The following is a 17,087-nucleotide window of genomic DNA, read 5'->3' as shown; positions in this document are numbered from 1 at the left end:
AATAAAAACTTCAGTTCTTTTTTGTTTAAAAAACAAATACATAAATATGTATATAGAGAGAAGCAATCTACACATTTATGTATGTTTGTGGGTAGTGTATGTCTGTACGTGTGTGGTAGGCAAAGAAAAACATCTCTTAGTGATTGTACACCAAATAGTGGTTATCTCTAGATTGTGGAATTACTGGTAATAGTTGTTTTCTTCCTTTATACAATCTGTTTTCTGAATGTTTGGCAATTAGCATGTTTTAATGTAGTCAATAAATAATTTTTAATAGAAATATTACAGTTCTCTGAAGTTACAGAATGCTCTTGGGTTGTTTGATTTTTCCCTTAAAACTATCTTAGAAACAACTGTAATATTTAAGATGATATTTTTCATTTTTGTTAGAATGAAAAAAAACTTGAAAAAGAGAAAAAGAGGCAAAATATGGAGAATGACTGTGATGCCTGCCCCCTGACGCACAGAATGGAGCATGAGCGGAGCCGGATCAGTGACAGCAGCCAAAAAAACAGTGAGCTTGGAACAGTAGAAAATTATACTGAAGCATTAACACAGCCGTTGGAGAATGAAGATGAGACAGACCAGCCATCATCAGAATCAGGTGATAAATCTACTTATTAAATGAAAAGATATATGTATATAATATATATAACATAATTACTTTTATTTGTCATGAGTATTTTCACAAAAAAATGATATATTTTTGTCTGCAAATGCAGTATTTATCATGGTTTTTAGTTAATTGATGTAATTTAACAGGAAATTCATGTCTTTTGGTGTCATAAAGAGACAGCCTGTGTCTGGAATCAGACAAGCTGGGATGGAACCCTGATGTTCCCTCTACTAGATGTGTGCTATGTTATATGACATTCTTCAGTCTTCCTCATCTCTAAAATGAAAATAAGCATCACTTTTTACAGGGATTTTAGGGTTAGTTGTAATAAAAATAGCTCTGCAATGTTCTAGCATGAGCCTGACACATGGGAGCTACCTAATAATTATAAGTTCCTTGCTATTCCTAGTTAACAGTATGGTTTCACTGTATATAAGAATTTGTATACAATATCAGAAAGTTTATAAAAACAGGATTTCAATCCTTGAGGTACAGAAGCTAATATGGATATTTTGCTATTTAAAAAATAATAATTAAATTAGAAAGTTATACTATTTGTGAGTTGGGAAGTTAGGGCAACCATATTCGTACCCATACAGCTCGTCAGCATAAACAGAAAGTAGACTTAAGGTAGCCTCTCAATATATTGAAAGAACTCTTCCTAACACAATTACATTGTTAAAGAGCAAAGTGGTTTGACAGATATTTGAAAATAAAGTGTAGGAAGATCTAAGATAATCGTATAACTATAATAATAATTATAGTAATTATATATTTATAATTTAGAACATGGTTTCAGATACCTTATGTTATTTAACACAGCAGTATGTTATTTAATATAGCAGTTGTAGAGTATATTATTCCCATTATATAGAATAAAAAGCCAGGCACCTGGAGATGTTAAGTAACTTATTTAAGATCATACATCTTGTCTGTGGCTGGGCTGAGACCCCCACCTCAGATCATCAGCTCTATCTTTTATGCTCTTCTGTGACCCTGCTACTGCCCATCCTAAAGTACCATACCTTTCTCGGCTCTCTTTCCCTTCTTCCAGCTGTAAAGCTTACAGCCCTAATTGTAGAAAGATGTCTTTGTTTCTATCTGGAGTAAAATGTGTCAAATGACACTAATTGATTTAGAAACTAATATGTTTCTAAATATGGTTGTATTTCTCATTGCTTTGTAGGTTCCATAGATACTGTTTCTTAAGTAATATAATCCCCATTTTAGAAAATGTATTATATAGTATATAAAGTTTGTTTGGGGTTATGAAAATATTTCAGTAACTTTTATGTTTGGTTATTTAACTACTGTACTATCCTGGCTTACATTGTTTTTTTTTTGTTTTTGTTTTTTTATGAGGTGAATGTGTTCATTTATTTTATTTTATTTTATTTTATTTTTATTTTTATTTTTTTATTGATTAATTTTTGTTACAAATGATTCTCCTTTTTTCCCCCACTGATTCCCCCCTCCCCCTTCCCTCCCTGCCCCTTCCCCAGATTGTTGTCCATGTCCACTGTTCATGCATACATGCATATAAGTTCTGTGGTTCATCCCTCTCTCACCTCCCCACTCCTTAGGGGATTGTCCTCAAACTGTTATGTTCATTATATTCCACAAATCAGTGAGATCATATGAAATTTGTCTTTCTCTGTTTGGCTTGTTTCACTTAGGATGATACTTTCCAGGTCCCTCCATGTAGTCTCAAAGGATAAGAGATCTTTCTTTCTTACCGCTGCGTAGTACTCCATTGTGTATATGTACCACAGCTTTTTAATCCATTCGTCTACTGATGGGCACTTGGGCTGTTTCCAGATCTTAGCGATTGTAAATAGTGTTGCTACAAAGATGGGGGTACATATATTCTTTCTGATTGGTGTTTTCTGCTTCGTAGGATATATTCCTAGAAGTGGGATCACTGGGTCAAATGGGAGATCAATTTTTAATTTTTTGAGGTGACACCATATTGTTTTCCATAGTGGTTGCACCAGTCTGCATTCCCACCAACAGTGTACTAGAGTCCCCTTTTCTCCACACCCTCGCAAACACTTGTTGTTTGATGATTTGTTGATGGCGGCCATTCTGACAGGTGTGAGGTGATACCTCATTGTTGTTTTGATTTGCATCTCTCTGATGATTAGTGATGATGAACATTTCTTCATATGTCTCTCAGCCATTTGTATGTCCTGTTTGGAGAGGTGTCTATTCAGTTCCTCTGCCCATTTTTTAATTGGATTCTTTGTCTTCCTTTTGTGGAGTTGTATGAGCACTCTATATGTATTGGAAATTAACCCCTTATCTGATATATCATTGGCAATTATGCTCTCCCATACAGTGGGTAGCCTTTCCGTTTTGATGATTGTATCTTTCGCTGTGCAGAAGCTTTTGAGTTTGATGTAGTCCCATGTGTTCATTTTCTCCTTTGTTTCTATTGCCTTAGGTGATGTGTCAGTAAAAATTCTGCTGCGTATGATGTCTGAGATTTTGTTGCCCACAGTCTCCTCTAGGATTTTTATGGATTCATGAGTTACATTTAAGTCTTTTATCCATTTTGAGTTTATTTTTGTGTTTGGTGTAAGTTGATGGTCTAGTTTCATTTTTTGGCAAGTAGCTGTCCAATTTTCCCAGCACCATTTATTAAAGAGGCTGTCCTTACTCCACTGTATGCTCTTGCCACCTTTGTCAAATATTAATTGAGCATATTGCCTAGGGTCCATTTCTGGGTTCTCTATTCTGTTCCACGGGTCTATATACCTGTTCTTGTGCCAGTACCAGGCTGTTTTGATTATGGTGGCTTTGTAGTATAACCTGAAATCTGGTATTGTGATCCCTCCAACTTTGTTCTTCCTTTTCAAGATTGCTGTGGCTATTCGAGGCCTTTTTTGGTTCCATATGAACTTTTGAAGTAATTGTTCTAATTCTTTGAAGTATGCCGTTGGCATTTTGATGGGGATTGCGTTGAATCTATAGATTGCTTTGGGTAATATGGACATTTTAATGATGTTAATTCTCCCAATCCATGAACAGGGTATGTTCTTCCATTTTTTTACATCTTGCTCTATTTCTTTTTTCAAAGACCTGTAGTTTTCTGCGAATAGGTCCTTTATCTCTTTGGTTAAGTTTATTCCTAGGTATCTTAATTTTTTTGCCGCAGTGGTAAATGGGATTGTTTGCTTAGTTTCTCTTTCTGTGAGTTCATCATTGGTGTATAAGAATGCCATCGATTTCTTGACGTTAATTTTGTATCCTGCTACTTTGCCAAATTCATTTATTAAGTCTAGTAAGCTTTTGGTGGAGTCTTTGGGGTTTTCTATGTACAGTATCATGTCATCTGCAAATAATGAAAATTTTACTTCCTCCTTTCCAATTTGGATCCCTTTTATTTTTTCTTCCTGTCTGATTGCTGTGTCTAAGACTTCCAGTACTATGTTAAATAGGAGTGGCGAAAGTGGGCATCCTTGCCTTGTTCCTGTTCTTAAGGGAAATGCTTTTAGTTTTTGCCCATTGAGTATGATGTTGGCTGTAGGTCTTTCATATATGGCTTTTATTATATCTAGATATGATCCCTCTATTCCCACACTGCTGAGCGTTTTTATCAGAAATGGATGCTGGATTTTGTCAAAGGCTTTTTCAGCATCTATTGATATGATCATGTGGTTTTTATTCTTCAATTTATTTATGTGGTGTATCACATTTATGGATTTGCGAATATTGTACCAGCCTTGCATCCCTGGGATGAATCCCACCTGGTCATGGTGGATAATTTTTCTGATGTATTGCTGGATTCGATTTGCTAGTATTTTGTTCAGGATTTTGGCATCTATGTTCATCAGGGATATTGGCCTGTAGTTTTCTTTCTTTGTTGTGTCTTTTTCTGGTTTTGGAATTAGAGTTATGCTGGCTTCATAAAACAAGTTTGGAAGTCTTCCTTCTTCTTGAATTTTTTGAAATAGTTTGAGGAGAATGTGTATTAGTTCTTCTTTGAATGTTCGGTAAAACTCCCCTGTGAAGCCATCCGGGCCTGGGCTTTTGTTTGCTGGAAGAGTCTTGATTACATCTTCAATTTCTTCTGTTGTTATTGTTCTGTTCAAGTTTTCAATCTCTATCTGATCCAGTTTTGGGAGACTATGTGTTTCTAGAAATTTGTCCATTTCGCTTAGATTTTCGAATTTGTTGCCGTATAATTTTTCATAGTAGTTGTTAACGATCTTTTGTATTTCTGTGGTGTCCGTTGTTATCTCTCCTGTTTCATTTCTGATTTTATGTATTTGGGTTCTCTCTCTTTGTTTCTTGGTGAGTCTAGCTAAGGGTCCATCAATCTTGTTTATCTTTTCGAAAAACCAGCTCTTTGTTTTATTGATCCTCTGGATTGTTTTTTTGGTCTCTATGTCGTTTATTTCTGCTCTGATCCTTACTATTTCCTTTCTTCTACTTGCTCTGGGGTTTTCTTTTTGTTTACTCTCTAGTTCTTTAAGTTGTGAGGTTAGGTAGTCTATTAGAGATTTTTCTTCTTTTTTGAGGTAGGCCTATAGTGCTATAAACTTCCCTCTCAGAACTGCTTTTGCTGCATCCCATAGATTTTGTATTGTTGTGTGTTCATTTTCATTGGTTTCCAGGAAGTTTTTGATTTCTTCCTTGATTTCCTCGGTGACCCATTCATTGTTTAATAACATTCTATTTAGCTTCCATGTGTTAAAATGTCTTTGTATGTTCTTCTTGCAAGTGATTTCTAGTTTCATACCATTGTGGTCTGAGAAGATGCTTGTTATAATTTCAATCTTCTTGAACTTGTAGAGACTTAGTTTGTGCCCTAACATGTGGTCTATCTTCCATGTGCACTTGAGAAGAATGTGAATTCTGTAGTTTTGGGGTGTAGTTCTCTGTAGATATCTATTAAATCCATTTGGTCTAGTGCTTCATTTAGAGTCTCTGTTTCCTTGCTAATTTTTTGTCTAGAGGATCTATCCAGTGATGTGAGCGGGGTGTTGAAGTCCCCTGTTATGATTGTATTGCTATCGATTTCTCCTTTGAAGTCCTCCAATAGTTTTTTAATATATTTTGGTGCTCCTATATTGGGTGCATATATGTTTATCAAGGTTATATCTTCCTGTTGGATAGATCCTTTCAATATTACATAGTGGGCTTCTTTGTCTCTAGTTATGGCCTTCAATCTGAAGTCTATTTTATCAGATATCAGTATTGCTACCCCAGCTTTTTTTTCTTTTCCATTTGCTTGAAAGATTTTTTTCCATCCCTTCACTTTCAATCTATATGAGTCTTTTGTTGTGAGGTGGGCCTCTTGTAAACAGCATATAGATGAATCTTGCTTTCTTATCCAATCAGCTACTCTGTGTCTTTTTATGGGAGCATTCAGTCCATTTACATTTAAGGTGGTTATTGATATGTACTTATTTATTGCCATTTTTGTTTAGTGTGGTTCTATTTTTCTTCCCATTTCTCCTGGTAATTACAGCAGTCCTTTTAACATTTCTTGCAGTGCTGGTTTGGTGCTAATGTACTCCCTTAGCCTTATTTTGTCTGGGAAGCTCTTTATTTGACCTTCTATTTTGAACGATAGCCTTGCTGGGTAGAGTAGTCTTGGATTCAGATCCTTGTTTTTCATGACCTTGATTACTTCATGCCATTCCCTTCGAGCCTGTAATGTTTCTTGTGAAAAGTCAGCTGAGAGCCCTATGGGGGTTCCTTTGTAGGTAACCTGTTGCTTATCTCTTGCTGCTTTTAGGATTCTCTCTTTGTCTTGAATTTTTGGCAGTTTGATTACTATGTGTCTTGGTGTGGGCCTGTTTGGGTTCTTCTTACTTGGGGCTCTCTGAGCTTCTTGAACTTGAATGCCTTCTTCCTTCACCAAATTAGGGAAGTTTTCTGTCACTATTTCTTTGAATATATTCTCTAGCCCTCGCTTATTTTCTTCTTCTTCAGGGACTCCTATGATACGAATATTATTACGTTTCCAGTTGTCCCACAATTCTCTTAAGCTCTCTTCTTGTTTTTTAATCTTTTTTTCCTTTTGGTTTTCTTACTGGTTGATTTCTTCTAGCCTGTCTTCTAATTCACTGATCCGGTCCTCAGCTTCCCCTACTCTGCTTTTTAGACCTTCCAGTGTGTTTTTCATTTCTGATATGTCATTCTTCATTTCTTCCTGTTGGTTTTTCATTTCCAGATGGTTTATTTTCAACATTTCTATGTCTTTACTCATGTTGCTCATGTTCTTACACATGCTGTTGAGCTTCCGCAACATCATGGCTCTAAATTCTAGTTCTGTTAACTTGCTTAACTGCACCTCATTTATTTCATCTTCTGTAGAGGTCTCTTGATCTTTCATTTGGGTTTTGTTTCTGTTTCTCACCATTTTCGTTATCACAGTGGGCTTTGGAGTCTGCCAAGTTTTCCCAGTGGGTGTTGGTGTTTTTTTGTTTGTGGCTCCCTCTCCTGGGTTTGGATGCTCCAGGGAGGACCCACTTTAATCCCGCCAAGTCCCCTGTTCTCTGGGTGTCTGTGTGGCTCCAGCCGAGAGATTAGCAGGCTATAGCGTCACGAGGGCCCATGCAGGGTGGCAAGGGAGGCGGTGGGAATAATTTCCCGCTGAGTTCCCTGATCCCACGGAGTTCCCTGGTCCAGCTGAGTTCCCTGGGGCCCTCGAGTCTGTGCGGCTCCAGTGGAGAGTTTAGCTGGCTACAGAGTTCCCAGGGCCCATGCAGGGTGGCAAGGGAGACAGTAGGATTAACTTCCCGCTGAGTTCCCCAGTCCCGCGGAGTTCCCTGGGGGCCACGAGTCTGTGCGGCTTCAGCGGAGAGTTGAGCCGGCTACAGAGTTTCCAGGGCCGTGCACGGTGGGAAGGGAGACGGTAGGATTAACTTCCCGCCAAGTTCCCCGGTCCCGCAGAGTTCCCTGGTCCCGCCCAGTTCCCTGGGGGCTGGGAGTCTGTGTGGCTTCAGCGGAGAGTTTAGCTGGCTACAGAGTTTCCAGGGCCGTGCACGGGGTGAAGGGAGACGGTAGAATTAACTTTCCGCCACGTTCCCCGGTCCCGCCGAGTTCCCTGGGGGCTGAGTCTGTGCGGCTTCAGCGGAGAGTTTAGCTGGCTACAGAGTTTCCAGGGCCGTGCACGGCGGGAAGGGAGACGGTAGAATTAACTTTCTGCCGCGTTCCCCGGTCCCGCTGAGTTCCCTGGGGGCTGTGAGTCTGTGCGGCTTCAGCGGCTACAGAGTTTCCAGGGCCGTGCACGGCGGGAAGGGAGATGGTAGAATTAACTTTCCGCCGCGTTCCCCGGTCCCGCTGAGTTCCCTGGGGGCCAGGAGTCTGTGCGGCTTCAGCGGCTACAGAGGTTCCAGGGCCGTGCACGGCGGGAAGGGAGCCGGTAGAATTAACTTTCCGCCGCGTTCCCCGGTCCCGCCGAGTTCCCTGGGGTCTGCGAGTCTGTGCCATGGCTTACATTGTTAAAGTCTACATTTTAACAACATAGATGTTCTAAAAATGTTATTAAGTGAGAATCTGTAAATAGTTACCTTTAAAAGTAACACAAATTCGGCCTGGCCCATATGACTCAGTGGATTGAGATTGTTCCATGGACTGAGAGGTCTCTGATTTGATTCTTGGTCAGGGCACGTGCCCGGGTTGTGGTTTGATCCCCAGGAGGGGGCATGCAGGAGGCAGCCGATCATGGTTTCTCTCTCTCATCAATGTTTCTCTCTCTTTCTCCCTCTCTCTTCCCCTGTCTCTAAGAAATCAATAACAACATATTTTTAAAATAACGCAAATTCAATTCTGCAAGGTCCAATGTGAGTTTTGGTTATATATACAAGTTGTGGCAAAAGTAGGTTTATAATTGTGAGTACATGAAACACAGAGTTTATTCTTTTTTTTTTTTTTTATGAATTTTTATTTATTTTTTTGTTACACATATTTTACCTTTTTACCCCATTGGCACCCCCCACCCGCCCCCTCCACCCTGTCCCCGGCTTAGTTGTCCATGTCCATTGGTCATGCATACATGCATATAAGTTCTGTGGTTTATCTCTTCCCACCCCCCCACCCCCCATCCCCTCTTCGGAGGGATGTCAGTCTGTGCCCTACTTCCATGTGTCTTGGTCTACTGTATTCCTCAGACTGTTATGTTCATTATATTCCGTATATAAGTGAGATCATGTGGTATTTGTCTTTTTCTGCTTGGCTGCTTTCACTTAGGATAATACTTTCCAGGTCCCTCCATGTCGTCTCAAAGGATAAGAGATCTTTCTTTCTTACAGCTGCATAGTACTCCATTGTGTATATGTACCACAGCTTTTTGATCCATTCGTCTACTGGTGGACACTTGGGCTGTTTCCAGATCTTAGCTATTGTAAATAGTGCTGCCACAAACATGGGGGTACATATATTCTTCCTGATTGGTGTTTCAGGCTTCTTAGGGTATATTCCCAGCAGTGGGATCACTGGGTCAAATGGAAGTTCAATTTTTAATTTTTTGAGGTAGCACCATATTGTTTTCCATAGCGGCTGCACCAGTCTGCATTCCCACCAGCAGTGTATTAGAGTCCCCATTTCTCCACACCCTCGTCAACACTTTTGTTGTTTGATGATTTGTTGATGGCGGCCATTCTGAGAGGTGTGAGGTGATACCTCATTGTTGTTTTAATTTGCATCTCTCTGATAATTAGTGATGTTGAGCATTTCTTCATATGTCTCTTGGCCATTTGTATGTCCTGTTTGGAGAGGTGTCTATTCAGCTCCTCTGCCCATTTTTTTAATTGGGTTCTTTGTCTTCCTTTTGTGGAATTGTATGAGCACTCTATATATATTGGAAATTAACCCCTTATCTGATACATCATTGGCAGTGATGTTCTCCCATACAGTGGGTTGCCTTTCCATTTTGATGATTGTTTCTTTTGCTGTGCAGAAGCTTTTTAGTTTGATGTAGTCCCATGTGTTCATTTTCTCCTTTATTTCTGTTGCCTTAGGTGATGTATCAGTGAAAATTCTGCTCCGTATGATGTCCGAAATTTTGTTGCCTACATTTTCTTCCAGAATTTTTATGGATTCACGGGTGACATTTAAGTCTTTTATCCATTTTCAGTTTATTTCTGTGTATGGTGTAAGTTGATGGTCTAGTTTAATTTTTTTGCATGTAGCTGTCCAATTTTCCCAACACCATTTATTAAAGAGTCTGTCTTTACTCCACTGTATGCTCTTGCCACCTTTGTCAAATATTAATTGAGCGTATTGCCTTGGGTCCATTTCTGGGTTTTGAGTTCTGTTCCACTGGTCTATATGCCTGTTCTTGTGCCAGTACCAGGCTGTTTTGGTTACAGTTGCTTTGTAGTATAACCTGATATCTGGTATTGTGATCCCACCTACTTTGTTCTTCTTTTTCAAGATTGCTGTGGCTATTCGGGGTCTTTTTTGGTTCCATATGAACTTTTGAAGTATTTGTTCTAGTTCTATGAAATATGTCATTGGTATTTTGATGGGGATTGCATTGAACCTATAGATTGCTTAGGGTAGTATGGACATTTTAATGATGTTAATTCTTCCAATCCATGAACAGGGTATGTGCTTCTACTTTTTTATATCTTCCTCTATTTCTTTTTTCAATGACCTGTAGTTTTCTGCAAATAGGTCCTTTACTTCTTTGGTTAAGTTTATTCCTAGGTATCTTAATTTTTTTGGCGCGATGGTAAATGGGATTGTTTTTTCAGTTTCTCTTTCTGTGAGTTCATCATTGATGTACAAGAATGCCATCGATTTCTTGACGTTAATTTTGTATCCTGCTACTTTGCCAAATTCATTTATTAAGTCTAATAGATTTTTGATGGAGTCTTTAAGGTTTTCTATGTACAATATCATGTCATCTGCAAATAATGACAGTTTCACTTCCTCCTTTCCAATTTGGATCCCTTTTATTTTTTCTTCATGTCTGATTGCTGTGGCTAAGACTTCCAGTACAATGTTAAATAAGAGTGGCGAAAGTGGACATCCCTGTCTTGTTCCTGTTCTTAATGGAAATGTTTTTAGTTTCTGTCCATTGAGTATGATGTTGGCTGTAGGTCTTTCATATATGGCCTTTATTATGTCGAGATATGATCCCTCTATTCCCACACTGCTGAGCTTTTATCAGAAATGGATGCTGGATGTTGTCGAAGTCTTTTTTTGCATCTCTTAATATGATCATGTGGTTTATATTCTCCATTTTGTTTATGTGGTGTATCACATTTATTGATTTGTGAATATTGTACCAGGCTTGCATCCCTGGGATGAATCCCCCTTGGTCATGGTGAATAATTTTTTTGATGTATTTCCGGATCCGATTTGCTAATATTTTGTTCAGGATTTTGGCGTCTATGTTCATCAGGGATATTGGCCTGTAAGTTTCTTTCTTCGTAGTGTCTTTTTCTGGTTTTGGAATTAGAATTACTCTGGCCTCATAGAACGTGTTTGGAAGTCTTCCTTCTTCTTGAATTTTTTGAAATAGTTTGAGGAGAATGGGTGTTAGTTCTTTTTTGAATGTTCGGTCAAACTCCCCCGTGAAACCATCTGGGCCTGGGCTTTTGTTCTCTGGGAGAGTCTTGATTACCTCTTCAATTTCCTTAGTTGTTATTGGTCTGTTCAAGTTTTCTATCTGTTCCAGGAATAGTTTTGGGAGACTGTGTGTTTCTAGAAATTTGTCCATTTCACTTAGATTGTCGAATTTGTTGCCATATAGTTGTTCATAGTAGTTGTTAACGATCTTTTGTATTTCCGTGGTGTTGGTTGTTACTTCTCCTCTTTCATTTCTGATTTTGTGTATTTGGGTTCTCTCTCTTTGTTTCTTGGTGAGTCTAGCTAAGGGTCCATCAATCTTGTTTATCTTTTCGAAAAACCAGCTCTTTGTTTCATTGATCCTTTGAATTGTGTTTTTGGTCTTTATGTCATTTATTTCTGCTCTGATCTTTACTATTTCCTTCCTTCTACTTGCTTTGGGGTTTTCTTTTTGTTTGCTTTCTAATTCTTTAAGTTGTGAGGTTAGACAGTCAAGTAGAAATTTTTCTTGTTTTTTTGAGGTAGGCCTGTAGTGCTATGAACTTCCCTCTCAGAATTGCTTTTGCTGCATCCCATAGATTTTGTGTTGTTGTGTGTTCATTTTCATTGGTTTCCAGGAAGTTTTTAATTTCTTCCTTGATCTCCTCGGTGACCCATTCATTGTTTAATAACAGAGTTTATTCTTATATTATTATTTATTAATTATTGTATTACTTTCCATATGAACAACTATAAACCTTCTTTTGCCTTGCCCTGTATTTATATTGGGCATACCTTTTTTTGGGTTATTTTAATGGGTAATGTTTTTAGATTTGATTGGAGTCTTTTTCACATTTCAAATAATTATTTTTGGACTATTTATGCTAGAATATATATAATCTCCATCCTATTGAGACAAGTCAACACCACTCCTCCTTCCCCAGGCCATTCTGAGTTTTATGGAAATCCCTGCAATAAGACAATTGTATTTACTTAATATGACATTTGGCAAAATTATAAGTTATTTTTAGAAATGTGGACTTTCTTTGTTTCCAAATAACCTCTCATAGAACTTAGAATATAGGCTTTTTTATTTTTATTTATTTTTTATCCTCACCCGAGGACATTTTTGCATTTTTTTTCAGACAGAGCGGGAGGGAGAGAGAGGAAGAGAGAGAGAGCGAAACATCGATGTGAAGGGACACATCGAGTGGTTGCCACTTGCACGACCAACCAGGGCCGGGGACTAACTGCAACCGAGGTACGCGCCCTTAGCGGGAACCGAACCCGGGTCTCACTGTACCGCAGGCCGACGCTGTAACCGCTGAGCCAAACCGGCCAGGGCAGCATATAGGCTTTTTGTTGTTTGTATCATATTTGTCAACTTTCAATAAGCAATTATTTAAAAATTTAATTCTTAGTAAAGAGAAGTTCACATTTTGTTATTGGTAATGTCAAACTTGAATTGAAGATATATTTCTATGGTAATAATATCAATATTATAGTTTTGTTCTTAATTTTTATTATAGAAGTTTAATTTTTCCCAAGTTCCATGTTTATGTTCTTGTAGATAACAGTAAAAAGAAAACTAAGAAACTAAGAATAAAAAGGAGTCACCGTGTAGAACCTGTTAATACAGATGACTCTGTTCCTAAGAGCCCCACACCACCCCCACCTCCTCCTCCTGGTGAGTAGTTTGACATTGATACTGAATGTAGAAATACTGCTTTAAACAATGAAGAAAAAGAAAAAGAAAATGTGTAGTTTTTATTCAGTATATCATTGTCTTGTGAATTTGAAAAAGGTAGACTTCTTTGTTGTATTTTGTTCATGATATATCAAGATATATATCTGTTTCCTTTTTAACTATAAAAAATGTTTTATAAAGGTAAAAAAAAAAAGTAAAAATTAATAAGAAAACCTTACCTAGGCCCTTCCTAGAATGGATTTCAATCTTATTTAAAATGTCAGTGCACAAATTGCTAAAAGGAATTTAAGTTTAATGAATGAATGGCTAATAAGAGCTTTTAAAAATTTCATCTTTCATCTTGAAAGTTAACATTTGAAACCAAGATATATGAATTTTTCCATTATATTTCCAACATACATGCCGACCTTCTAAGTTGTTCCGAGGGTTAAATGGAATACAGCGTGTAAACCACGGGGGCTTATTAGCTGCATAATAACTGTGAGCAGTTTGCCAGCATTAGGTATAGTACCTCGTATACTGTAGGTACTCATTAGATATCTAAATATATGTTTATAGTGTCCTTTTAGCCCAACTAGAAGGCTGTTGATGGTAATATTTTCTTTTGAGAATTAGCTGAAGACTCATTTCTAGTATTCCATTTAATAAGTAAACATTTCTTGTAGCCTTTGCTAGGGGTTACAACAATAGCCTAAGGTTATTTATTGTAGTGGGGAAGATGCTTATATTTTTAACTAAAGGTAAATAAAAATTCCAGGCAAGTGTTGCCAGCCTACAATGACATTTTTAAATCAAAGTCATTTAAAATGGGTTTATGGCTATTCAGTATTGTGTCATTTAGTGTATATGAATTGACATCATCTGTTATATACATTCCTGTCTAGGGAGTGATCCTCTCCACCAACCTAAAGAGACATTATTTAACAGTGTTTTAAATGTTTTTCTTTTTCTTTAGTTGGCTGGGGAACCCCCAAAGTCACTAGACTTCCAAAACTTGAGCCTCTTGGTGAAACACGTCATAATGGTAATGCAAAAGGATCCGTTTTCAAATATCTGTACATTTTACATTTACTTTTCTTTGCCTCATTACTTCAGCAAACTTTTATTTTTGGAAGCCTTTCAAATCCACAGGCATCCTTTTTCATTATACATCTTTTTTTTTTTTAGTGACTTTTCCCTCTAAATTTGAATTGATGTTTACCTTAGAATACAGTGGCAAAAATAATCAAAGCTTGTGTTTATCCATTATATATTTATATAAATAGTGATGGAAAGGGAAAGGCTTTACAGCAATTGAAATTAAATAGACATTACAATTATAGTGTTTAAAAACTACATTGTCACATATGTACTCAATATACTCAATGATGCCATATAATTGTGCTTTCTCTGCTTCTAATAAGACAACAAGCTGCTGAATATTAAAATGAAATATGATCAACATAATTATAGAATCAGAGGCCAATCAAGTATACCAAATAAAGTTCAGCTAAATAGAAAGGTACTGAACTGAAGGTTTTATTGCCTCAAGAAAATAATTTCTTTGGATGAAATTAAAATAAGGTATAGTCCAGCCAGTACATGGCATTAGAGAAGAGATGGAAATCTATTTTCCCTTTGTAAACAGTCAGTCCATACTTCATCAATATGTTATGTATTATACATTATGAGAAATAAGTCACAGATTCATGAAAAAAAAAACAAGTGTACAAACTAAAGAATATTTTCAAATCCTAGAATATGAACTAAGATAAAATTTTGTATGTAGTATTACTACATACAATTTTTCATGTTTGTGTTTGAACCCTTTATAAAAATGGTGTTAATTAAGTTGGTCATACCGTTTGGCACTAAGATCAACTTATATTCTCCACAATTAAGGCAACAAGAAACCTACTTTGTAGAATGATTTAAATTTTCTGGCAAAGAACTAATACAAATCAACTGCAAAAATAAAATAATATTTTGGGTGGGGAAAGATACTTCTTGCTAGGTTTTCCTATTTGGACACTGGTTCCCTCAGCAGTTTCTGTGCATGAATGTCTGCTCCAGTAAAGTGAGACTCCTTGTATTTGCCTGTCTGTCCAATATTGGAGGCAGTGGTTCTACCTTTGACCTCCCTCTCATGGATCCAAGAAGAGTTGTTGACTGTTAAGTCTGTTCAGCTGTTTATTTCATGTTAGGATGGAGTGATGACTCCCAAGTTCCTTAAATACTGTTATGATTTTTGTTGAATTGACATTTGTTAAGTAGACCCCTGCACACTGGATGGTAAGCTTGGGTTCTGGAAGACCATAAGAGAAGTTGCAATAGAGAAGTGTATTACTCACAAGTCCCAGAGGAAAGACATGGCATGCCTCAAGGGTTCCGCAGGGGGTGCTCAAGGCATGGTGCAGGCTGAGAGATGCAGGATCTGGGCACTTGCCTTTATTAGGGTCTGTGGTGAAGTGCTTTGGTGTTCTCAAGCTATGGCCAAATTGGTCAATTCAAAGAAAGTGGAGTTTTGTTAAGTTCCACTAGAGTCTTATCTGAGAAAAGACTGGAAGGTGAGAGAGAGTGTTGACCACAGGGCCATTGAGGAAGTCATATCGGGAACTTACATTTACTAGGACTCCGCAGGAGTTATCTAGAGCATGTGCTTTCGTGAGGGGCCACTGTCTTTAAGGCCCCACAGGCCACTTGGCCAAACAAAATGAATGCTGAGGCAGCAATACCATGGAGTAGCTTAGCTAAACTCTAGACACATGCAGAACTGGAATAGGCCCCTAATACATTTTCGATATATTTGTTTCATGTGATCCTGAACACCTGTGCTTCTGGAATAATTTTAAGGGAATAGGCCAGAAAATAATTACTTACTGGAATGTTAAATATGCTATTACATTTAAAAGCTAATTTGTGATAATAAAAGGATAGGAACTTATAAAATATAAAATGAAACTTTTTTGTATCTAATTTGCCCTAAATCACTGAACTATATTGAAACATCATTATAAAAGATTCCTACTTACCAGAACACTAAAATAATTAATTACTTCTCCCAAAATACCTAGAAGAAATGTCACTGGATAAGAACATGGATTGTATAAACACTGACTTATCAGGGCTTTGACCACAGGTTCCATAGATTGTAATTATTTGTTATTCTTTTCTAATGTGAACACGTAATTGGAAACAAAAATAATAAAATAGATTTTAGGTGCAGCTTTTCATTAAATCAAGTAGAGGTTAATGTATGATTTAGAGTTAAGAGTTTACCCTATGATTGTGTTTTAAATTTACTCAAGTTTCCTTGGATTTTGATTTTTTTCAACTCTCCCATTGCTTCATCTATCAAGTTAGATTTTTTTTTTTAAGGTGTTAGTTGGCAAATAATGAATTTTTTCAAAAATATCTATTTACCATAACTGTTTTGTATTTTTGTTATGCCTTGTATACATAGATTTCTACGGGAAACCACTGCCTCCCCTGGCAGTGCGACAGAGACCTAACAGTGATGTCCATGACATGATCTCATAACCAAGTCTTGTGGATGAGCTGTCTTAATATAGGCAGGATCAACTGGAGGACCTTCTTTCTAGGCATGATAACCTTAGCAATTTCACTGAGGAGGTTGATGACCAAATACATGAGTGATCTGATAATTACTTAGCCATGTTGTTCATGGTTTAAAAAATAAAAGGAAGCAGAAGAACCAGCAGATGGGATGAGCATTTTGGACCAAGTTAGCAAGTTAGTATTGACTCTGGTTTACACATCCCTACTCATGGGCATATTCCTGAAGGAGAACCTTTCAGAAACAGAGCCAATGGACTTTGCACACTTTCATTACTATTTGTTTAATAGTCTTTATTTCTGAACTGTTAACCTTTTTGGTAAGATACATGTGCATGGAAGGGGAACTCTTGGGAATTTATAACCTAAATTTTTAACTTTTTATATTTTTCTAAAACATTTGTTTAAGAATTTTAATTACTATGATATTGACTGTATACTTTTCTATAGATGCTTTGTTTAAATTGTCTGGAAAATAGAATTGATTTACTGGACAAACATTAAGTATACAAATGATATATTTATATGTTTTGAGGTATGTTTTATAATAGTATTATTCTTTAACTATACATACTAATTTGACCTAATTTTTAAATAATACTTTTTAAAAATAGATTTTCAGATCCTTATTCTAACAAATTGTATTATTTGAAAGCATGAGCCAAGGAGAGTTCAATTCTTTTTTTGTTTGTTTTC

At 37.1% G+C, this 17,087-nt stretch overlaps 1 protein-coding gene across 2 annotated transcripts in view; it reads left to right on the top strand.

Moving 5' to 3' along the window:
- Positions 1–16,836, top strand: part of ARL13B (ADP ribosylation factor like GTPase 13B) — a 93,638-nt gene extending 76,802 nt beyond the window's left edge. The window contains exons 7-10 of one of the 2 annotated variants that reach the window (XM_036243534.1): positions 391–604; positions 12,699–12,815; positions 13,792–13,860; positions 16,279–16,836. In XM_036243534.1, coding sequence (XP_036099427.1) covers positions 391–604; positions 12,699–12,815; positions 13,792–13,860; positions 16,279–16,355 — 477 coding nt within the window. In that variant the 3' untranslated portion in view covers positions 16,356–16,836. The remainder of the gene's footprint in view (positions 1–390; positions 605–12,698; positions 12,816–13,791; positions 13,861–16,278) is intronic. The other variant, XM_036243535.1, reaches the window with a different exon arrangement.
- Positions 16,837–17,087: the final 251 nt, after the last annotated feature.

Source organism: Molossus molossus, unplaced genomic scaffold (genome assembly GCF_014108415.1).
Source record: "Molossus molossus isolate mMolMol1 unplaced genomic scaffold, mMolMol1.p scaffold_m16_p_5, whole genome shotgun sequence".
Classification (NCBI taxonomy): Eukaryota; Metazoa; Chordata; class Mammalia; order Chiroptera; family Molossidae; genus Molossus; species Molossus molossus.
The sequence above is the reverse complement of the archived record's forward strand: the minus strand, read 5'-3'. Positions and strand labels throughout refer to the sequence as shown.